The 24,081-nt window shown below is 44.9% G+C and overlaps 2 protein-coding genes across 5 annotated transcripts in view; one reads left to right on the top strand and one right to left on the bottom strand.

Moving 5' to 3' along the window:
* Positions 1-9,822, top strand: part of LOC135914271 (uncharacterized) — a 37,522-nt gene extending 27,700 nt beyond the window's left edge. Inside the window, exons 11-12 of the mRNA XM_070524646.1 lie at positions 7,618-7,747; positions 9,768-9,822. Of these exons, the coding sequence (XP_070380747.1) occupies positions 7,618-7,747; positions 9,768-9,822 (185 nt within the window). The remainder of the gene's footprint in view (positions 1-7,617; positions 7,748-9,767) is intronic.
* The window catches only part of LOC135914272 (uncharacterized), a 106,522-nt gene extending 87,950 nt beyond the window's left edge, over positions 1-18,572 (bottom strand). For 2 of the 4 annotated variants that reach the window (XM_065447051.1, XM_065447052.1), the window contains exon 1: positions 18,333-18,569. The gene's annotated coding sequence lies outside the window, so the exon portion shown is untranslated. Of the gene's footprint in view, positions 1-18,332 lie in introns of all 4 variants that reach the window. The other 2 variants (XM_065447055.1, XM_065447054.2) reach the window with 2 other exon arrangements.
* Positions 18,573-24,081: the final 5,509 nt, after the last annotated feature.

The following is a 24,081-nucleotide window of genomic DNA, read 5'->3' as shown; positions in this document are numbered from 1 at the left end:
TTTAGCACTGAAAACGTCATCAGCTGTATATTTTAGCAAGTTTTATTTGCTAATTTATGGAAGCTATGAGCGCAGCATATACACATGGCGCCAAACAATATACTAGAATATGTAGACGACCAGCCATTGTCATGCGGCACAACGATCGCTCAATTGTAAGCTCCGCCTATTGGAATACAGCGAAGCATATTCTTTTACTAAGGCATGCTTGGGAAATACCATTTAGAAGCTTGTGAGAAGCATGTACTGGTCTCATATCACGCTTTTAGGGCGATAGAAATCAACGGTCCCTATTTTGAGTACCGATATTTGAGAAAGAACGTCCCCTTTATGGCCACCACCATAAAAAGAAAGTAGACAGGGATATCATCCCCAAGTGCTACAGAAAACAAAGGCATATGTATGCGACGCAATACTCAGTAAGTTTGAACACAACTGTTTTATTTACCTTACGTGTGTACTTTCGTGTCCGAAACGATGCATACAAACTCAAGGTAGCGGATGAACTGAACGCTTTATTCAAGTACGCTAATTTTACCGTTTTCGCTATCAGACCGCTTAGCCCAGTATGACACGTAGTGAGGAGTCTTACAGTGCAGGGCACTCTTTTCTTATTAAATAAAGGTCGCTTTACTCTTGGCTTCTTGGCTTCCTTCTGTATTGGCCGTCCATGCACTTGTCTCGTAGTTATCGGACGTGGTTGCTTTGCCACACTGTAGGTGCTGCGTCGTCGGAATCCATAATGCGTATTTCTTCAGTGTAGCCCGAAACTGAATTGTTGCTGTAGCGGACAGTAACTAAGTTTAACATTTCTGCCATGACGCGTTGTACCGCGTGAAGCAACGACAATACTGACCCTGTCGGGCGCTGTGAAGAACGGCGCACGAGAACGCCTAAAGCAATCACGCCTCGCTGTTTGTTGATTAAAGTATGCGCCGAAATAGCATACGTGCACACAATGTAACGTTCAGCATCAACTCGCCACTCTCGTATCGGACTACACTATAGACAAATCACACATTCGCCCGCAACATCAGCGCTAATTATCGTCGATTAAAGCAGACGGCATATGTAGCTTCGCTTATATCGATTCCTACAGTGCGTGTTTTGATCTTGCAATGATTTAAACTTATGCTATTACTGCCAATATTCAGATATGCAAATAAAGTTTACTGTCCGCGATATGAACAAAATGTCTGCAGAAACTCCTTATGGGACTTGTCAGACAATGCGTAAGCATTACATCCAGCCGCTTATGTCACACTCATGCAACGAGTGATTGATTGAGAGGCCGAACGAAGCACCTCCATCACTGTGTCTCGGACGACGCAATCTGCGGCAAGTATTACCATTACCTTTTGCGATTAGCAAATTGCTAAACCTAATGAGTCGAAATTGTTCTTTTTCGGTGAAAGTGATATAAAACGTAATTTGTCGGAATAGTTCTTTTTAGGTCAAATTGGTACAATCGTAATTATTCTGCCTAGGCTTTAGTATTGTAACTTGATATAATGCTAATAATGCATATTATTCTTGTTTTGGCCTAAGGTATGTAATCATATTTAACGTCAATTATCCTTAAGTCATCTTTCCATTAAGTAATCTTGATTGGAGCCGGTGTAACGTAAGATTATTCCATTCTTTTTTTTTATTGCAATTCAGCCATTCGGCTGTGCCCAGATGGGCGTGGCATATGGACAGAGCCCTAGTCATTTTGAGCTATCACGGAGGGCGAATATCGGATTTGGAATAAAACAGATTGAAATAGTTCTAGGTTGCACCGGCGTAGACCTCATAAACTTAAAGGAAGTGTTAACCGACCACAGTGTGTTGTGAGGCATTGACGTAAATGGAATTACTATGATTTATATTGAAAGAATCCAACTCGGTCTCAATTAGCTTTAAATTCGCAAAGATTCCAAAGCCAGTGAGTGGCGCGGCCTGGTCGTGAAATCTTGCTACTTTGGATGACGTATATGAGATCTCCGTATGCAAGTCGGCTGCGCTAAGTACAGCACACTTATTGCCTAAAATTAGGGTTCATTTATTATTAGACGCTTGCGCCTTTATTCTATGCCTACTAGAACGTAAATAAAGTCCACGCTAACAAACGGCACTCGAGTCCCACAAATACTGGTGGCACACATGCTGTGGTACGCTGGTACACGCGCGGGCTTGCGAGTAAGTAGCCAGATTTGTGAGGTCTCCTTGTCGGATCAAAAATGTCATCGACTATGGGTATGCCATTAATGGGCGTCAACACTACAATGTTATTAGAATCATGACTGCGGCAACATGCTCCACTGCGTATCAGGTGTAAAAGCGTCGTCTCGCTTTCGAGAAATTATCTTGCCTTGATTAAAAAACGCTCCTCAATCATCAGTGACCTAATCAGTTGGACAGGAAACACTGAAACCATGTAGCTACATTTGGATAAATTATTTGGCAGTACGTAAGACGAGAATCCTGGGGACATTGGCTTGATAAACAAAATAATATATCATACTAGCTACGGCCGCACTTATCGTCGGCCCATTACTAATGAGGGAGTGTAATCGATAAGTCGTTCAGCTATCGCTGTCATCACCATGCTTCCTGAGAACGATTATATCCTCATTGCAGACCAAAACGATAAAAAAATTCTTCCAGGGCGTTTTCCCCGTTAGCACTTAATGATTACACTGTCTGACCGCTATGCATACCATTGCACCGAAAAGGAGGGGCTACCGTGAAAATTTGTTTTATATTCCTGGAAAATTATTGAATCCATATTTGGCCCTTGCCATTTGTTGATTTTAACCAATGCTGATTAGCATTATTCAAATGAAGGTAATCAAACGATATTAGGAATTACCAATCTGAGGCACCCTAAGTATTATTGCTTATAGGCTGAATTATTTCTACCATATTTACTCTAGATTGGGACGATTAAATAGCGAATACGTTTTCTCCGACAGGTTCCCTTGCATTTAATTTTAATTAAGGAGCCTTACATAGGCTTTATATGTTTCATCGAGATTACCCACCCTGGTCTTTTCTTCGCTGTGGGATTTATAACGTAAAACTCTTCCTATGCGTTTTTATTCCACTCTCCTGACGTCAAATTTGTGTAACCGCCGACCCAAGCATCGGGCGGGCATCCGCGGGGTTGTCTGAAGAGACAAATCAAATGCTTCCCTCGTTCATCGGAGGTAACTTTTGTTTGCTTGAAAAACGAATAACATTGCCTACACTGAGCGGCTTGTTTCATCTAATTGGCGGACAAGAGGCGAAGAGCGCGCTCAAATGAAGAGGGATTCGATGGGGCCGATTCAGTGCATTGAAAATGGATAACCGGACGAACAGGGTGGTGCCGGCCTCTGCGATTGGTCCGCTTTCCCTTACTTAGGTTGCGGTGGCTGGTCAAAAATCACAGCGGCATGCAACGGAAGCTTAAGAATGACGCTGAAACGGATCTTCAGCAAAGAATAGTTGGTAGAATAAGGTTGTAAAGGTGCCAAAAGTGCTCTAAAATGTTACACGGCTACGCAAAAGTTTTATTATACGCAAATAAACCAATGTTCTCCGGCAGGCGCGTGTAGCCAGTGCCTTTGCAATCGGCGGCCGCCCTCTTTTACTCGTTTCGGGACGGGGCAGCCTGCGGCTATTCGGAAGAAAATTCAGTGTTGTTCGGCATATTAATGCATATTTAACGCGTACACGTCACTTTGACACGGTGACGTTTTGCGGTTTTCTGACATCATGTGACAGGAAGGTGAAGCGGGTGCAGCCCAAAATCTTTTGACCAATAGCCAAAGGCTAAAGGCGAAAAGGCGTCGAATCAAAAATAACCATTTTGCTTTTGTTCGGTCAAATCATGCATAATCAGTGTGTACACGTCATATCAGATGGGGAGCTATCCCGGTTTCCGTGACCTCGCGTGACGGACATGTGAAATGTGGGTGGTCCAAAAAAGTTTTTGACATATCACGGAGGGCTGATTACACAACTGGAATAGAAAAGTTTGGAAACGTTTTACCTAATAGCTCCCCACAATTTTGCTCTGTATATATATACAGAGCATCCCACCTAACTTAAAGAGCCACAGCTTAAAACTGTGCGAATGCCACGTAGCTGGACAGAACCAAGGTAATGTTGTTTGCCGTCGCTTGGAGATACTCAAATTATTGTTTTCCGCCTAATGTGCTAGCTAGTCCTAATTGTTTCATGAACTTCTCAAATATTAAAATTACATTAAATGTGTCAAGGAGGGAGTTGTAGAGAGACGTGAAAAACTCCCGGCACAGCGTTCTGTTGTTCAATACGTGCTACATAAAAGTCTTTTTCCCGAGCCTGATAGAAGCCCGAGAATGCACGCAAAGTCACTCGAGCGGTCAGTCGCACGGCAATTTTGCGTGCCTTCATGGGATTTTTTCACGCTTGGAAAATCACTTCTGTCTTTGTTTCTTTTCAAATGGGCATAATGTGAAGTCCCAGAAATATAAAAAAGATGAAATTTGCAAGAAAGCCGCGATAGGCTATGAGAAAACCAGATGTAAGAATTCCCATAAAATAAAAGAAATCGGAACAAACAAATATCCCAAAAGAAGGATGGTTGTATTGAGGAAGTTGTAATGCTTCCCGGTTGTAACATTAAAATGTTGTAGATGGTTAACTGGTATACGTGATGAATGAACAAAGTTGACGATATGAAGTCGTTAGAGTGAATAAGTAATAAAATATTCGCGCCGTTGTAAAAAACCAGTAAATCCTTGTTCCTTCAATTAGGTCGTAACAGGTAAGAAATATTATATCACTGCACTCAAGTAACCTAAATTTTACAAAATTAATACAGACAATAAAACTAAGGGGAAGCAAAACAAACGAGGTAATGCTATTCGGGTGATATTCCGTGCGGTCTTAGTGAACAGGTCGTCTGTGAAAGTGCGTCAGGATATATCACTCTCCAAATTTAAAGAATGTACAAGCGTATGAGTGCGTATGATCAGACTCTCGAATGTGAACTTACCAGCAGAAAGTATGTAATCCACCATAAGGCCACCAATGCACCACGGTGCATTGTTCGTCGTAGTTAAGTGGGGCAGGACTTCCTCACCAAGTCCTTTCTCGAAATTGCATTTTTTATTCATACCAGAATTATTATAGCATGTATTTCGTCTTTTCTTGAGCCCCGCAATATTCATTTTTATGTAGGTTCACACGGTCTTTCAAAACTTGCTGTTATTTAAGCACGAAAGAGAGAATTTGTTTCGACATAAGCACAGAGCATGCATAGGCGTGTTTTTTTTTTTTTGGAAGCGTTGAAGGTCATAAATATATGGCAAAACACAATCTGAGCGCTTTGAATCTAAGACAACTTTAGGTCCCTGACGTTACCTACGAAGGTCGACTCGAGCTCTCAACATTTGTTTGGCTATCTTGAAGTAATCGCTGCTTTTTAAACTGTCGTTTTGAGCCAAATCGATGGGGTTTTCAGTAATATACAGATGAAAAGTCACGTCTTTTTTCAACCTACGATAGATTCTTCGTGGTTCCACATAAAGCTCAAGGGCTACAATATCATATCGCACCCTGCACGTCGCATGCTGTGGGCGCGGGGGAAAGCGCGTGAGGGTGAGCCAAGAAGGATGAACGAATGAATGCCTTTATTTCCCATAAAACGAGTTCTGTGGTGAAGGTTCTGGGTAAAAACCCATCAAGCCATGATGATGGCTTGATTCGCACCATCTTCTCACGGGCACGAGGAAGGGGTGGGGAAGAGGTGTGCTCGCCGTAGCAAAGCCACGCCCGTGCCGAGGTGTCGGGGAGGAAGGATGAGGCAGGCGTGCGCGTGTTTCCTCCTGAAGATCAGTCGTGCGCCCGGGTGCTGATCTCGACATGATATCCGGTTGAGCAAAGCCTAGGCGCGTCGATATGGCTAGAGGCTGCTATGCGCGTTGTCCTCGTGGGCGCCTGGTGATGCAGGGGGCGTAAGCTCCACATTCGGAGACGCGTTCAAGGGAGAGGCATCTGAAGCGTTCACTCCCCTCTATTTGCGCGCCCAATCACCCCAACGTTGTTTACGGCCGTTGAGTGAGATCAGTTCAAGTTTGCCTGCTCGCGCATGACACCATGCTTGCTAATTTAAGTTGTAAGTGAACGTGCACCGCGATTATACGGTCTTTGAATCTACGAGCCTTTCTTGGTGCACTTGAGTATTACTATGCTATCGCACTTCATTCTGCATCTTTCGTGGAAAGCTGCCACTCTGTTGTTTGGAACCCTGTCGGCAGTTCAATAACAGCACTCTCACCGTATTTCATCGCCTTGAAATAGCGTATTACATCACAATTTATATATCGTCTGTTTTTATGCTTCACTCAAAACAGTATAGATTAATCGACCTATAGTAGTGTTCATTCAGAAAAGCACATCAAACTTCTCTTTATAGGTTATTGTACTATCTTTGCGCAACTTTGAAAGTAACGTTTCTTTTTACTTACAGAAAATCTACGATCTATGTGCGAAAACCTGGGTGGCACAAGTAGTCTTTGATGTACCGACGATGGTACATTTGTGGCAGGGAACTGTTTCAAAAGCAAAGCTTTGCGAACCTAGCGATGTTTTCATTACCGTGGGTGCTGCGTTGTTAGCTGTATCCTGTCGAATAGGCTAACCAATCACTGAGGACGATGTGTGCGACCTCTCCACCGTTTGGGTCTTTGCACCACCACCAGATGACACTCGTCTCCTGACTTGGATCTGGTCAACACCACCTATATAGCACGAGGCCTATTTTTTCCGATACATGACACCATGCTACCTAGCCCAATTCTATAGAATCTAAGAAGAAAGTTAAAATATGGGGTTTTACGCGCCAAAACCACTTTCTGATTATGAGGCACGCCGTAGTGGAAGACTCCGGAAATTTTGAGCACCTGGGGTTCTTTGCTGTGCACCTAAATCTAAGTACACGGATGTTTACAGATTTCGCCTCCATCGAAATGCGGCCGCCGTGGCCGGGATTCGGTCCCGCGACCTCGTGCTTTGCAGCCCAACACCATAGTCACTGAGCAACCACGGTGGGTTATAATGGGGATGCTCCCTAGTAACCAACATCGCCTTTGACGTCACCGCTTTTGTCAAGCCAGCTGTGACAATGGAAATTTCGCCTCAAGTAGCATGACCTCACAGATCAGAGTGAGCAGAACTTGTGCTATCAAGGTGGTGCTGATCTGGTACGCCTGTTTCATTATCACTAAAACTGAGTCTGTAGTCAGCGCTCGTGTTTGCACCTCTTGATCCGATAGCCGCTTACCTTCCCCCGCTTAGTGCTTGGGGATATATATTTAGGTCATGAACAGAGAGCGACCAACGAAAGGCAAGAAGGGGAACCAAGATTGAGCCGGTTCACTCCTTTGAGCAAGGAAAAAAAATAAAGTGTTGATAGCGGTTTAAGGCACCTCTGTGATGCAGCGTTAGGAATTATCACTACGTCAGTGACATCAACACTAACCTTTGCAAGAAAAAATTTTGTTATTTGTTGCATCACTGGTGCATTAGAGCATTTAGTGCAGTAATATAACACCATGCAATTTGTAAACATTTCACTGTTTTCCTTTCTGCTTCTCTTTTAAGGAAAGATGAGCCATGCAAACCCAGATGGTGGTGGGGGACTATTTCTAAGCCATGAAACCCTAAACGGAAAGCGGCTACATAAAATGTACATTGAGAGTCCTCACACGTCGAGTGGACTCATTTTGGCAAGGTGTGTTTTAAACTTACTTAGCACACTTTTCTGAAACCAATGCTTGTCATTTAGAAGTTTGCGTTTAAATAAAAAAGAATACTTTATAAATGTACTAATGCTCAGTCTGTACATAAACCAAAGCTGTATAAGAAAACGACTGTTTGCGTCTGATCAAAAAAAAAAACAATCACATTCCAAAAAACGACTGATCAAAACCCAGCTTTGTGTAATGGTTTGAGGTGGCCACGGGCACCTCTACTCATTCTGCGCAGTCTTTCTCTTGGATTATTTTGCGGTGACAGGAGAAAATAAAAAAAAAACTATGAATTATCCACGAACCATAATACCGTGAAGTATTATTGGCCACGGCGGGAAGATTGAAATGGCAATGCAGTTTCGGAGGCGTTTAGGAAGCTGGTCAGCTGCAGCTGTTGTGGGGCATGGAGCGATTTTACTTGCATATAATTTACGATCGACTTCATTCGTCAAAGTGGGTTAAGAGCAACTATGACAATTATAAAGAATTTGCACAACGCTAAGGAACAGTAAAGAGAAACCAGCTATGCAAAGCGCACACATTGTGCAAAAATCGCAACATACCAAAAGATATACTAACAATTCTCACAACAGATGTGAGAAATTGTCCTGTGAGGCATATGATTGTAAGAGACTATACCTGTCTTGTGCAAAAGTTCCCAAATGTTTGGTATTTTAGCAGGGCAGAAATTCCATGCATGTGCGCTGCTTCCTTTTGTTCTTAAATCATTAGCATGTATTTTTTATAATACGCAAATTAAAGCACAATGGTGCGGACTTTTGACACAGAGATTCGTTTTGTTCAGTGACATTATCTCCACTTCTGCAAGCAAGTTCAGAATGAAACATTTCACTTTTCATGTATACAATTTTCCTACTGTTCACTACCTAGATACGGGAACTATTTTGAGCCACAGACAGCTTCCTTGACTGGTCTTTGCAAAAGTAGTGAGCAAAGAAATTTTGAATTTTCTGATTGAAGAAATGGTAATGGTACCAGCAACGCTATCCCAGTGTAATTGCATATTTTCAGCCTCAATTTATATGTACGTAAACCAACTCAGCCTTATATACATTTGTACGCTAGTCTTCTGTTGACTGCAATGTGTGACCAGTGGAGAAAAAGAAAGACAAAACAAGCAGCTTCAGTTAAACTGCACTTTTGTTCAGAAAAACCTGCTGCACTTTCGAACTAATCATGTGTGCAATTAAATCCCCATATGTCCAACAAAAGGAAAGGGTCAGTCTATCTGGCCACTGGTATAATGATAACGTCTTTTAGTAACGGCAAAAGAGCTCAAATTTTCGAGTTATTGCTTTGGGTGTTTATGTACGGCATATATATTAGAAATATGATTTGTGAATATCAGTAATCCGTTTTCTTTCAGCACTCGGTAATGGAATAATATGTCCTTACTTCAGCCAGAGGTGTCAAGACACTTCGGTTAGTATATAGTATTTTCGCTCATTGTAAAATATTTAGTGTAACGAGTAGCTACCTCGATTGACAGTAGTACCATTCGCATAGGGCGTACGTCCCCAACCAACTTCGTCCGCTACATCTCTGTAGGCAATGTGCCAATCAGTGCTTGAACAATAGTTGAATTTCTTTTTAGCCATGGTGGAGCGCAAGCAGGGGGTGGGGGGGGGGGGGGGGGAGGAGGTAGTAGCTTATACTACTCTAAGAAACAGAAAACATCGCGAACTGGGCCTTTTCTAGCAATGTAATGATGTGAAATGGGAATTCTCCTTACTGCTCGCCATCGTTCACCTTTTCTGGGAATTGCACGAGGAGTGAAGACAACATGTGTAGCCTGAAATGCACCCAAACCAGTCTGAGCTCGAAGGTTTGTTATATAGAGGAAAGTTGTGCACCTATGAAAATTAACATACAACAGGAGAAATGTTTGAAATAGTGTTGTTTTAGCATATTTAGAGCCGCTTGGTGAACGACTACGCGTGTGCAACAGTTTGTAGCGCGCCTTCACCACGTTCTCCGCAGATGCTCTCTCCTGCTTGACCCGTTTTCCAACCAACTTCGTGCAGTAGCGTGGTAGCTGAGGGTTGTGTTCCCCAACGATCGAGACCCTCCATTCTCGCATTGTGGTGGCCCCCCACGCGAGTGCGATTGATTGAAAGTTTAAGGGAAGGATAAGAAGGGAGGTGGTCCTGTGCAAGGGGCAGGGTCTTTTTTTCTCATTTTTGTCAGTCGCCTACGGCGACGCTGTGCCCTCGTCCCTCGTCAGCGAATAGATCAAACGCTTTCACCCTGAGGACGTCGTGCCCATGACCCTGCTGGTTTGAAGACCTGCCTAAGGGGACCACAAAAGCCAGTAGAGTAGCACGTGACTGTTCTTTGGAATTGTTCTTCACCATGGTACAGAACGGCAAGGAGCGCGGCCATAGTCAGCAAATTTGAATGCACAGCGAGCGCGTTTACGCACAGAGAGAATGATATAGGATGAAAAAAGATGTCTCAGTGACGAGAAAATATTTCAAAATTGTCAGTGGTAGTTTAGAAGCGTTTTCAACAGGAAGTTGTGCTCCTGTATGTACGCTTAGAAGTGAATTTTAGCTAAACCGAGGATAACTTTTCTGCGTACTGCCTCTAAAACGCCTTCGCTGTGAAATGTGTTAGCATCTGTTTTAGAGCGCAGCTCTTTGGCGTCCGTTCCTGGGTTTCGCGTCGTCGTCGGCGTTGTCGTCGGCCTCGTAACCAGGTCCGCCCCCCTTTCATCCCCCCAGCGCTAGCAGCGACCGACTGATACCGCTGGATGCCGCTGACGCCGCTAGAGAGTCAAGATAACGTCACTGCAAAGAACACCGTCGCCGCCATGCAGAAAGAGGAGGAAAGGGTCCCCCCCCCTGTTCTTGTGTGGCGGATAGGGTGCTCTTCAGTTGCCGACGCGCCGGTTATTTCACGTAGGCCCCGGCACGTCGACGAATACGTGACCACCTTCCCACGGCTAGACCTGGTTCTTAGCGCTGCGGAAGCGAGGGTATCATATTGTTTGTGTCGGCATCGGCGGCGTTGTCCCTGAAACCAACTCCGCAGCTGGGGTTGACTCACTATCGGCGTCAGCGGCATCAGTCAGTCGCTGCTATCTCTTCCCTCCTCCCTTTATCGTGTTGTCCGCTTGCTGCGCGCGCTTCTGCCCCCATCGTTTGCCGCTGGGTGTACACGCCGCCCCCCTCCCCCCCTAACTCCACACCGATGTTAGTATTGGGGGACTTTAATGTTGACATAAAGACAAACAGCAATTTCCTAACACTTATGCGGGAGAACATCCCGTTCCTCTCGCTCGTAACGCGTCCCACGGCTGTGACAACCTCGCGAGGCACTTGTATAGATCTCGTCTTTGAGAATCAAGCATTGGTGTACCAAGTCGAACATATATCAGTCTATTTCTCCGACCACAAAGCTTCCTTCATGACTGTCAAGAACTGTTAGTGGAGTCTTTGTTAAAGGAATACGTGTGAAAAATAAAAAAAAAATTCTGTGATAGCGCATACATGTGTTGCTCGATTTCTTTGCCTCAATCTATCGAAAAGGTGAAACAGCTTATTTTCTGCGCTCAAATTTCGCATTAGGAAGTAACGTAATCGTCGGTAATTTTTTTCATCTTCAACTGCTTCAACGCGCCGCTGGTACGAAAGCAGGCTACCTTGTTACAAATATTTGAGTCACCGTTTCCCAGTCCGTAATTACGTAGTGGAATCTCTACACCCATGTAGCCATTTTTCAGCGAGCATTCTGCGCAACTTACCTCCGCGAAGGTTACAGTCAATGAACGCTTGCTGAATCTGGAAGAAGCAGGCATCAGCCACCACTGACTGCTCCAGCAACGTTCCGCCGAAAGGCCGGGGATTGCTTGTGGAAGAGCATGTGCAAGAGCTGAAGGACGATGTGTACTGCTCTGAATTTTGTCAATCGCGAAAAAAAAAATTTCGGTGTCCCCCAAAAGGCGGAGCATCGACTGCTATAGCAAATTAGTAGGCAGCTATAGGGAATTAACGATAGTAGTTTTATCAGCCGTATAAACTTGGAAACATAGGCATATTAAATACTTAACAAGCATGATGGAACGTGTGCACAAGACAACGTTCACGTGTTTCTATTGATGACCCCGGAAACTCGCTCTCAAAACGCTGCAGTGAGGAAACGCGGCAGCAGAAGCGAGTAAATTGACCTTCGTGCTGCCGCTCCCATCAATGCAAACTAAGCCGCGAAAGCACAGCGCAGTGTGGACTCTATAACCGTCGCTGATGGCTTTCAAGGTACAGCTGCCCGGCCGGGTGCACGCGTCCACCCGGGCCATACGGAGTAGCACGCGGACCCCTTCCCTGCCCTCCTCCCTAAAGCTGGAGAGGGCACGCCCCACCCGGTAAACTCCGGCGGGGGCTCGGTCCCCGGAGCCCCTACCTGAGATAACGCCTTCCTCACCGCCAATGGTGCCCTCAAGGCATGCAAAACCAATGCCCAGTCCTGCGAGCATGTCTGCTCTGCTATAATAAATGTGAAGCATTCATTTTAACGTGTAGGACACATGTGAGACTGATTTTCAAGTAACCGCACAATCATTGCAAGTTTTCAAGACTTATTGATTTATGTATATACAATTTTATGTTCACCAGTAAAAGCGTCAAAGTAGAGTTTATGACGACAGTATTACGTTTATGAGCGAGTAGCTGATTGATAAGCAGTGATGATCACCTCAGACAATTGTCATTACAACCTTTACAAATTACGAAGTTCAAGTGTACTCAAAGGTCTAGGACACCACAGCAGTGCGACTAAATGTATGAAGTACTTTTCCATATATTTTAGCGAAGCAGCTGCCTATTTGAGCCAGAGCACTACTGAATGCGACCATACAAACTTCTGAGAAGATATTGATGTGAAGTCAGCCGTTCACGCACGCCACGAGCGCATGCGTCAATGCTTGAGTGACATGACGTCACGCCACTGTTGGCTACTTAAACGACTAACTCAATAAACGTGCGTTCATTCCTGTTCCTGCGTCCATTACTACAGTGGCGACGAGGATTAACCCCCACGGCCAGGGTAAAGCATGGCGACGCAAGTTGGGCCGCCTATTTTTGACGAAGGGGACGACAAGTGGGATGCATATCAGATGCGATTAGAAGCTTTTTTCGAAGCCCACGAGATTGCCGATCCGAAGAAGCGTCGGGCCTTACTTGTTGCCGCCCTTAGTACCAAGACTGTAGATCTCCTGGCAGGCCGTTGTGCGCCTAACAAAATTCAGGGTCTGACGTACGAAGCAGCAGTTCAAAAACTGGCCGAGTATTTTGCACCGAAAGGCAACGAGATAGCGGAGTCTTATCAGTTTTTCACAAGGAATCAGCAAGCTGACGAGTCGACAAGCGACTTCATTGTCGAGCTACGGAAAATGGCTAACAGGTGCAATTTTGGCCAGGCGCTAGAGATAATGCTGCGTGACAGGCTTGTCTGCGGTCTACGGGATGCTGGAGTGCGTCGTAATCTGCTAGCAAGGCACACGCTCACACTGCAGGAAGCAGAGGATGTGGCGCTAGCCGCTGAGATGGCTGCACGCAACGTACAACAGATGGGAGATGGGCCAATCAGAGAGGGCGTCCACGCAGTGCGAACGAAGCAAGAGCGGCAGAAGTTCTCCAGAAGACCACAGCCAGACAGGATGAAAAATTCGAACAATGAAGTACAGACCGGCTGCCTTTGCTGCGGAAGCGACACCCACAAGACCGCCAAATGCAAGTTCCGCCGCGTTGAGAGTTTCTCTTGTCGGAAGAGGGGACACCTGGCTTCAATGTGCAATTCCAAGCCAGACCAAGAAAACGTAGCTCACTGTGAGGAACCATCCTCGGACAGCGAGGACTACGGACAGTTCCTGTTACACCTCCGTGAGTCGTCGACAGGACTGGTTCGGCCGATATGGCAAACGTTGCAATGGAAAGGGGTGCCTGTGAAGATGCAAGTGGACACAGGGTCACCAGTGTCAATAGTGACATGGCCAACTTATGCCCAGCATCGCCACCGCTGGCCCAGGCTCGACAAGTCGTCGTTGCAACTGAGTTGCTTCCTAGGGAGACTACCAGTTAAAGGGCAGCTGAAAGTTCCTGTCACCTACGGTGGAAAAACCGCCAACGCGACGCTAGTAGTGCTCGGCTGCTCACGCCCAAACCTGTGTGGGCGAGACATCATTCAAGCATTCCAGCTGACTGGAGGCTCAGTGCTCAACGTGGACGTCAACGACGGTAAGCCGCCAGCTCCTGACCAAATTGCCATTGCTGATACGCTGAGGGCGGAATATGCCGATTTGTTTTCGCCAGGGCTAGGATTAATCAAGGGGCCTCCGGTTCATCTACAGTTACGCGAAGGAACCATACCGCGATTCTGCAAGGCCCGTTCTATACCGTACGCACTACTAGAGCCTGTAAATGCAGAAATCGAAAAGTTGGCTGACACGGGCATACTGACGCAGGTCGCCAGCGCCGAGTGGGCTGCGCCACTCGTTCCCGTCGTCAAGAAGGACGGCTCCATCCGCTTGTGTGGCGATTTTAGAACGACAGTCAACACAGCATGCCACACGGAACAATATCCGCTGCCAAAGATAAGGGACATATTTGCGAAGCTCAGCGGAGGGGAAGTATTCAGTACAATAGATTTGAAGGATGCATACAACCAGCTACCAATAGATGACGCGACAAAGAAGCTGCTGGTAGTAAACACGCCAAAAGGGTTGTATAGCTTCAACCGGCTGCCGTTTGGGGTGGCGTCGGCACCGGCAGTTTTTCAGAAGCGAATGGAAGCACTGTTGCAAGAGCTACCGGGTGTGCAAGTGTACTTAGACGATGTGGTGGTCGCCGAGAAAAGAGGAAATTGTGACACGTTGCGCAAAGTGTTCCAGCGGTTCAGGGAAGCCGGTGTTAAACTTCACCCGCTCAAATGTAGATTCCGTCAGTCGGAGGTGGAATTCCTTGGTCACCGCATTAGCGCAAAAGGCCTAAGACCAAAGACGGAAAACATCGACGCGCTCTTACGAATGCCTCAACCTACGTGTGTAACGGAACTTCGCGCGCTACTGGGTCTCGTTACGTATTACAACGCATTCTTGGGGAACTTGGCTACAGTGCTTGCGCCATTATATGAGTTATTAAGAAAAAACACGCCTTGGCAATGGGAAGCTAAGCAAAAGAATGCATACGAGGCAGTGAAGCGGTTGATAAAGGAGGTGCAGATTTTGACCCACTATGACCCAACAAAACCACTCATCTTGGAGACGGACGCATCCTCATGCGGTATCGGGGCAGTCTTGTACCACAGAGTGGACGGCGGAAACCAGCCAATCGGGTTTCGATCTCGCACCCTCTCTTCAGCCGAGCGGAATTATGCTCAGATTGAGCGCGAAGCCTTAGCAGTGGTATTCGGCGTGACGAAGTTTCGCGAATATTTGCTGGGAAACCGATTTACATTGGTCACAGATCATAAGCCGCTGATGCGTCTTTTTAGTCCCGATAAGCCAATACCACCCTTGGCAGCAGCAAGGATACAGCGTTGGGCACTTTTACTCGGTGGTTGCAAGTATTCCATTGAGTACAAACCGGGAAAGGACATAATTGTGGCCGACGCATTGAGCCGTCTTCCCGTGCAAGCGCCACATGATGACAAGACAGTGAAGTCAATGTTGAAAGATGAACGGGAGTACGTGCTGCTAACAGACCACCTGAACACAGGGGTGGTGTCGTCGCACAATTTGGCCGAAATGACGGCACGTGATGGCACGCTCATGGAGGTTATGCGTTATGTTCGGGAAGGCTGGCCAAGGAAGCTTCTCCTAAGGGGAAGGAATTGATGTGAAGTCAGCCGTTCACGCACGCCACGAGCGCATGCGTCAATGCTTGAGTGACATGACGTCACGCCACTGTTGGCTACTTAAACGACTAACTCAATAAACGTGCGTTCATTCCTGTTCCTGCGTCCATTACTACAGATATCTTGCGGCATAAAAATCCTTATTGTGCAACCATTTCATCTGGTTTTGACTCAAACGAATTCAATCTGTTTTCAAATCATCTTTGACTAGTGTCGTTTAAATACAGCGGCATAGAACTTATAAATCAAACCATTTATATGTGACGCCCTGTTGTGAACTTCCTACGCTACTTTTCTTCTGGTATTGTTGTTGCATCCATCATTCCACCAAGAAGAGATTCATGAAGGGCTACCAGACCTAACAGTGAACTCTATGAACTGAATAGTAGTATTTAAAAGCGACACATGGGAGTCGTACTTTGGCTGCTTTTCACAAAATACCATTGAAGACAACCGTCAAGCTCCGTAACATTTGCAAAGCTTGTAATTCACGAACCGTCCCTCCTTCTTGACAGGAGCCTGATGCCAGGGCATGTGGTCATAAGTAATAGGCAACATAGCTCTACTCGTCCGACTGTCCAGGGTCAGACAGCCATCTGAGCAGAAGAGAAAATGAAGTCTTGAACAGATGTGGATTGCACGCATAGAAAATGACTTGACATTCTGTTTGACAAACAAAATTGTTCTCATTATCCTTTTCAGTCCGTAGGACGTGCTGAGCAAATTGAATTTATTTCCCAGAAGCATTGCATATGTAGAACTTTGAAAGAGAGGTCCGACGTGGTTATTGCTCCTGATTCTGTTTGAAAAGTTAGCCGCAGCCACCAGACCATGCGCACAACTGGGCTGCACAAAGTCTAAACCATCTTGTTAGCCATGCGTACAATGTCTTTGATCGTCACAAAATGCTTTACTGTGCCCGCCAAAATGAGTGTACCACTAAGAAAATCCTCGTAATGTATACAATCCCACAGAACTTGCCATGTACAGATGGCTTTCGAAACAATCGCTCTGTTAAACAATTGTAACTGCAGTATAGGTAATTGTACTCAATTGCAGGCTTTTAGAGTAAACGCACCTGTTCGTGTAGTCATGCCAGCTCCATAGAGGAACTGTAGCAGGGCAGTTCTCCATATTGAAGCTGGTTAGAGTAACTGAGGTGGTGCCGATTTTACTATATGTATACCGGGTGTGATGGGCCCTTCCCTTGCTTGGGAAAAATAACGGTAGCTGAAACTTCGATTCATAAATTACGAATGTGGGGACGTACAATTCTAAAGAATAGGAATTACGCCTACATATCAAGTAGTAGTTATTACCGGTTCCCCAGTAAACTCTACTACGTCAGTTGAATGCCTAAATTACACCCTCTCCAATGTAATATTTTAACGTAGAGCCCCAGCGAAATAAGGTCTGCACAAGTCTCTGGTGACCGGAGCGGCAAAATCGCGAGACACGGCGCTGTTGTTCCCGAGCGCGCCGGTAGTGAGAGTGCCAAGCACATTCCATTTGCTAAAGCAGGAGTGGCTGGCAGAAACCGGCCATTCTTAAAGCCTTCATTTCAAAATGTATCATGTGCCTCACTTTTCGACCAAGCTATGCGCCAACGAGGTTGAGTCTGTGACAAAGAAACCACCATCGCTGATAGCGCCGGTACGTAAAAAGATGAATAAATGGGGTAACGGTCACAGCCTCGTTGGCGGACAACTTGGTCAAAAAGTGAGCCATATGATAGCTTTCGAAAGGGGGTCTTTAAAATGGCTTACTTTCTACAGGCCACCGCTGCTTTGTAAAATGCAATGTGCCTGGAAGTCTGACCATCGGCGCGCTCGGGAAAAACACCGCCACGGGTCAAGATCTGGTGCTTCGGTCGAGCTAAATATACCTGGCAACGAAGTCTCCCATACGTTGAAAACATGGGGTTCATTGGCGGTTCACGGGGCTTAGCACCATCTGTGTGAAAAAGCAACATTTCCAGCAGGAAAAAAGATTGCGACGCCAAATCCGTTAAAAACAGAAGTGACGTCATTTTGTTCTCGAAGGCGCGAAATTTCTTTTCGTGGCCTGCCATTGCAGCTGTATATTATGATTCGGTGCCATTCGGCTTGATGGCGTCCCTAGCTTTCAGTGCGAAAGCGATGCTGTAAAACGTCAGCCTTACGGGTGTGCAAATCGTGCCCCTGCAAACAACATACTTGCTTCTGGGGGCCGACGAAAGCTTTGGGGGTAGTGTGCCGGTGCCATCATCGCACTTGGCCAAGCCCGTTGACCAGCGCAGCCACACGAAAACAGCGGAAGTAAACAGTTATCTTCCGGATATAACTCACTACTTTTGACTGAATGAAACTACCCGCGCCATCAAGTTCAGACACACGTCGACAAGCAAAACAGCGCAAACTACGAGGAGACGTATTGTGACAGGGAAAGTTTACGAGTGCTATTTCCTGGACACTTCAAGAGATGCATTGCGTTGCAAGTGATAGCGCCCACCATGCTCTTATGGTGGGCGCTGGAAAAAGAAATTTTTAACGAGATAACGTTTAGGAGTCTGAGTCGCAGAAAATCCGGCGTCGTTTTGGCAAAAATATCTTCAAACCACGCATACCCAGGCAGTGCATGTGACGCAAGGAATTCACTGAACTAATTAAATTTCTCAAGCTAAAATACGTGGGAAAGTCGTAAACTATGACTTACACACAACGGAGGCAGCACACTGCAATCGCCGTAACTTTCGGCACTGTCTTCACGTTGTCGTTGTCGCAGCAGTCGACGTTGTGCAGACATAGGAGTGCCTACCGCTCGGGCCCGCGGAAATTCGCTATCGTGATCAGATGCGAAAAGGATCTGCTTACATATCCGGAAGCTTCGACCCACCTCGCCGCACTGCCGTGTACAGCGGCGCGACTGCGCAGGCGCCATTTCAGCGGGCCACATCAAGATAAATAGCGTCCCCTCCTGCGGTGGCGGTCATTCTGGTAGCCACGGCAGCACCCTGCAATCGCCGCTAACTTTCGGCACTGTCTTCACGTTGTCGCAGGTCAAGAATTAAGTAAAACATTTTTTTGCATAGTGCTGTTGTTGCTTCCGCTGCCGAAAACCTTTTGTTCCTTGCAATGTCAACATTGTGTTGAATATGTGATCGGTCTATATCTTGCGACTGTGCTGTAGAATGTAGCGAATGTCGTCGCATTTATCATTTCGGAAAGTGTGCAGGAATCGCAGAAATTGTTTTCAAAGGAAAAAAACAATGCTACGCAGAAGGAAACTTGGCGGTGTCCGCCAAGCCGTAGTCCGGGATCCACTTCAGTTGAAAGTAAGCACCAAGTTAGTTCAGGCATGAAAGCAGTTCTTTTTTCCAATAATATTAACTTGAAAGTCTTCCCATCTTGACGGAAAAGGGTGAAAAGATGTAGCACAGTATACAGTTTATGTCCAACAAATTTGACGATCTTGAAAAAGGAATCAATTGGCTGGACAATGAAATTAAAGAGCTAAGAAAGAAGGCAGCAGCACTAGAGGCAAGGGATGCTACTCGCACAAACGCACAATGTGATCTTGAGCGACAGACAAATGAGCTTGAACAAGGAAGCCGAAGGCTGAACTTGGAAATCCATGGGGTCCGTGTAGTGCCGCATGAAAATCTGATCGCATCGCTAAACACACTCGCTGACAAACCCATGTGGTCGTATCGGACGTGGTATTTGTTCATAGGCTACCAGCAAGACCAGAGAAAATACCAGGAATAATTGTTCGCTTTCTTCAGCAACAAACAAGGGATGCCTGGTTAACAAACAAAAGGAACCTGAAACCGTCCGACTCGATTGTTTTCATTCAAGAGAATTTCACGTGGCACGGCCTGGAACCGCTCCGAGAATCAAAGAAAATGGCTAAGGATAAAGGCTACGAATACGTCTGGTACAGCCACGGTAAGGTTCCGGTCCGGAAGACGAAAGGAGCACGTGCTGTTCACATTAGGAGCTATGCCGACGGTAGACAGTTTAATCACCGTTATGTCACTTTGCGCAAGTAACTCAGATGACCAATCACCGTTATTATCAGCCAAATGATCTTAACGATATTGTTTGTTGACTACCTCCTAATTCATGTAGATGCGTGCACCTAAATGCGAGGTTCATTAGGAACAAGGTATCGTGCCTGGAAGAGTTTTTCACTGAATTTTTATTCCAATACTCCGCCACAATGCTGACTGAAACTTGGAGCAATAATGAATGCGACGTCTTTAGGCTGTCCAATTACAGGACATTTTATTTAAATCGCATGCACGGCAGGGGGGCGGGGGGCATTGCTTTGTTGCATTGCAAAAACGTTGAACGTCAGCAGTTGGATTACTTTACCCAGACAACCTGTGATTATGAAAAGCTTCATGTACGTGCAAACAATAACGTGTTTTAAGTTTGTTATCGACCACCAAAGGGCGATATTCCAATGTTTCTTGGCTTTTATTATCAATTCCTCTCATTTACGGCAAAAAATAATTGTAGAATAATTGCTGTGGAGACTTCAATATTGACGTTAGTTCTACAAGCTCTGTTAGCCGTGACCTTATTCCCATCGTACTGGCTAATGGTTTCATAAACACAATTACCATACCCACGAGAGCGGCACTTGAATGCCAGTCTGTCCAAGATCTTTTTATTACAAATTTGTCAGAGATGAATGTTAGTTCAGGTGTTTTGTCATGTTGTATCAGCGACCATCTTCCAATATATTTATGTGCGGAGCTATTGACATAAGGTACAGCAAAGCCTCAAATAATTAAGTTTTTGTTAATTACAGCTCTCGCACTCAGTGCATTTCATAACAGTCTATTGCAGACAGATTGGAGCGATATAAGAAAATCTGTAGACGCAAACAGTGCATATGATACATGGATAACCCATGGATAAAACCATAGATAACCCCTGAGAAGCGTCACCAAATTAAAGCAAGAGATAAACTTTACCAAACATTCTTACATACTCGTTTACTGGAGGACTGGCTGACCTTAAAGTGTTATCGCTACAAACTTACAAAACGCTTGCGATGCCCGAGAACTCACTATTATTCCACATATATTGAAATTCCTGGCAATCGTTCTGACGTACTATGGTCTAGAATAAACACACTCCTTTATCGCGGCCACATAACCGCCCCTGTTTCAAAATTGGAAGTAAACGGTAAAGATATCGATGGATCAGAATTGGCTGACGCATTTAATAGTTTTTTCACTGACATGTTAACGGAACTCCGGCTGATGCGTGCGAATACGTAAGTGTTCACAATGCTCAATCATGGTACTAGCGTCCTGTCACCGCCCATGAAGTCTAATCAACAATAAAATAGTATAAAAATAGTGTGAGTTCGGATATTCATGGAATTCAATTACGTCCTGTCAAAGACATAACTTTGGCAATTATACAGCAGTGTCTATCTTGCCTGTGTTCTGAAAGTCCTTCGAAAAAATTCTGCACACTCTATTTTCAAGTTTCATTTACGAATATAATTTATTTACACCTAATCAATTTGCTTTTCGCAAAAATAATCAGTCAAACTGGCGCTGCTGGAGCAAAAAGAGTATGTTCATAGACAATTTGGAAATAAGGCGCTAGTTCTTGGTATTTTTATGGATTTTTCGAAGGCCTTTGATTTCAAAAACCATAAAATATTGTTAAAGAAATTTCATTGTTATGGTATTCATGGACGAGCCTTAACGCCTATTGACTCTTATTTATCCACAAGAGCGCAGGTCGTTCAGATAAGCGACTCTATTTCCGGAGATAAAGCTTCGCTGTGTGAAGTGCGACAGGGTAGTATTCTAGGCCCACGATAATTTACCATCTATCCTAATGATATTGTAGATATTATTTGCGAGGCCAAATGCATACTATATGCTGATGATACCAGCACACTTTTCCAGGGCATGATATTCAGGAGCTTATAAGAACTAGTAATTGCACAATGAAAACGCTAGAGAGATAGTCAGCAGCAATTGAATGCTGTACGTATTAACGAAAGTAAAACAAAAGCTGTTATATTTCGAACAAGAAATAAAATTATTCGAGCTCATGAAGGTATAGCACTGAGTACTCACGCTATTGAAATAGTTGACCATCGTGAATGTCTGAGCATATTTTTTTTCCGGTAATATGAGCTGGGATTATCATGTAAGACTTGTCCTGCAACAATTTGCTCAGGTGACAGCTGTAATTGGTCGGCTTTGATACTTACTTCCAAAAGGAATCGAGCTTCTATACTGCGTTTTTCCTGTATTTTCAGTATATTTGTTCTAGATTTTTGTAATTTGCTAGCATTTCGGATATTAATTTTTTCTAAGAAACTGTTTTGTATTGATTTTTATGACGAATATAAAAACTGCTTTCACTTTCTGTAGTAACTTTTCATTTCCATACCTTAGTGTTGGCCCTATAGTACTGCGCTGTCTGTTAACGGAACTCCGGCTGATGCGTGCGAATTCGAAATTTTTCTATGGAGCTGTGACCTAGTCAAGCTTTTCTGACCAACAGCGTTTTGTCACAGAACTCCTTTCTGTATCGTTGACAGAATAAAAATAAACTTTGATTTGATTTGCCTAAATACATGATAGCTCTATGATTGTAATTTGAATATGCGAGAAAACATAAACCCTTTTAGGCGAAAACTCAAAGAAATCCCCTTTCCGGCGTTTCTACAATTCATAGACTGAAGACAGCTTCCACCATTTGCACACGCCGGCGCGTAAATATCTCGGGGTCCACGTAGCGACGCGCCGACTTTCTTCAAGAACTTCCAGGTGGCGCTCGCCTCCACTGCATCGCGGCCCATGCAAGAGACCGCGTTTCCACATGAAAGCCCACCTTCGTGCATAGCGTTCGCCGCGAGCGTTTCCCGGTAAACATTACGGTTACATATGGTGCAGTTGCCGGGAGGCGTGACAAGAAGTCAGGGATGTCTGAATGTTATCACGTTTCACTCTTGAAAGCGACGCCTGAGCTTCCTCCAAATTTTTGATAATGATAAAGTGAAACAGCGCTGTCTTTTCTCTTCTTTTCACGCACATCTGAAATTGATTAAGATTTTCTTTTCCTGTAGGTATTCTAACTGTGCCTCGTTTTAATTTAAAAAAACGTCTTCATCTCCTATTGTTGTTCCCTGCACACATAGCCACGCTTCAATCGCTGCATTAATAACCACCCTTGCTGATGTAAGTGACAATTTGTTCTCATCCGCTTTTCTCCTGAAGCTTCGTGACGTATATTCATGGACCTTGCACCTGCCACTAGTAGCGTGTGCTAATCCTTTACTGCTGGGACTTTACATACAGGGGTTTCATTAAGGCTTTCGAATATATACTTTGGATATGCACACTCTGAGAGTCTCGAATGAGCAATGTGCAAGAAGCACATCAAATGCTAAAAAAAGCGGATAGCCATCGGCCAAATCAGACAAAATGCCACATGAGTAAATTATAAGCACACGTTACGAAGTACTCGCATATCTCATTCAACTCGGATACAGAACTAACAAAGTTTAAACTTTCATTGTGGTTATTGTAATTCCTAATACGCCATTTTTCTACGGTATCACGCAGCATAAGCTTTTCGTTCCTTTGTGTAACCGCCTACCTTGCGCGCGTTGGGAACGGCAGTATTGAAAATAAATAGCTAAATATGATCGTTCTTCACTCCCTGATGAACTGGTATCTCCATCGCAACATATTTTCAAGGTCTCCGCAGAGGGTCAAGGAGCTGCTTTAATGATCACCAAGGCCCAAAAACCATGGAAATCGTAGGAGCAACGTCATCTTCCCCTTTCTGGACTCTTGTTTCCCGTGAGTTTCATTTGCAGCGACCCTTCGTAACATTCCTCCTTTCCCTGATGAAGCCTTCCGGGAGAGTCACTCCCGCTTCCTGCGCGTGAACGCCTTCAGGCGCGCAAACTACGTCAACTCAGTCTTGCGTGAGCAGCGGCCATTGAAAGTGAGATGCGCAATCGTGTATTTCACCTCTCTTAGTGGATCGAGGGTATCGAACGACCCGGCATAGTCGGCAAGCAGTTTTTGGCGCAAGCCACGTCTGCGTATTGGTATCCACAGCCACAAGAGGTCGCCGGAAACGTAGGTAACATTTCGTTTTGACTTTTTCATTTAATGCGCACGACTTTCGTTATTGCTTGGTAAGTAATATTTTTGTTGAAATAAACTTTCAGTCGCTAAATCAGCGCTTCTCTTGTCTTCTTTCTTGTGTTTCGTTTGTGTGCGCTCTGCCTATGAACGAAATTTGAGCTGTTCGAACAAATAATGAGCCTTAGAAAACGATCTTGAAAAGATTGTATTGGGAATAAAAAATAGTACATGCTTGAGAAGTATGACCAGGGTGGTTAGTACATAATGTATGATGAACAATGGACAAGATGAAATTTAGAAGGATTATAATATTATTTAGTA

The sequence above is a fragment of the Dermacentor albipictus genome, chromosome 8, assembly GCF_038994185.2.
Source record: "Dermacentor albipictus isolate Rhodes 1998 colony chromosome 8, USDA_Dalb.pri_finalv2, whole genome shotgun sequence".
Taxonomy (NCBI): domain Eukaryota; kingdom Metazoa; phylum Arthropoda; class Arachnida; order Ixodida; family Ixodidae; genus Dermacentor; species Dermacentor albipictus.
This window is presented reverse-complemented; position numbering and strand designations above follow the sequence as displayed.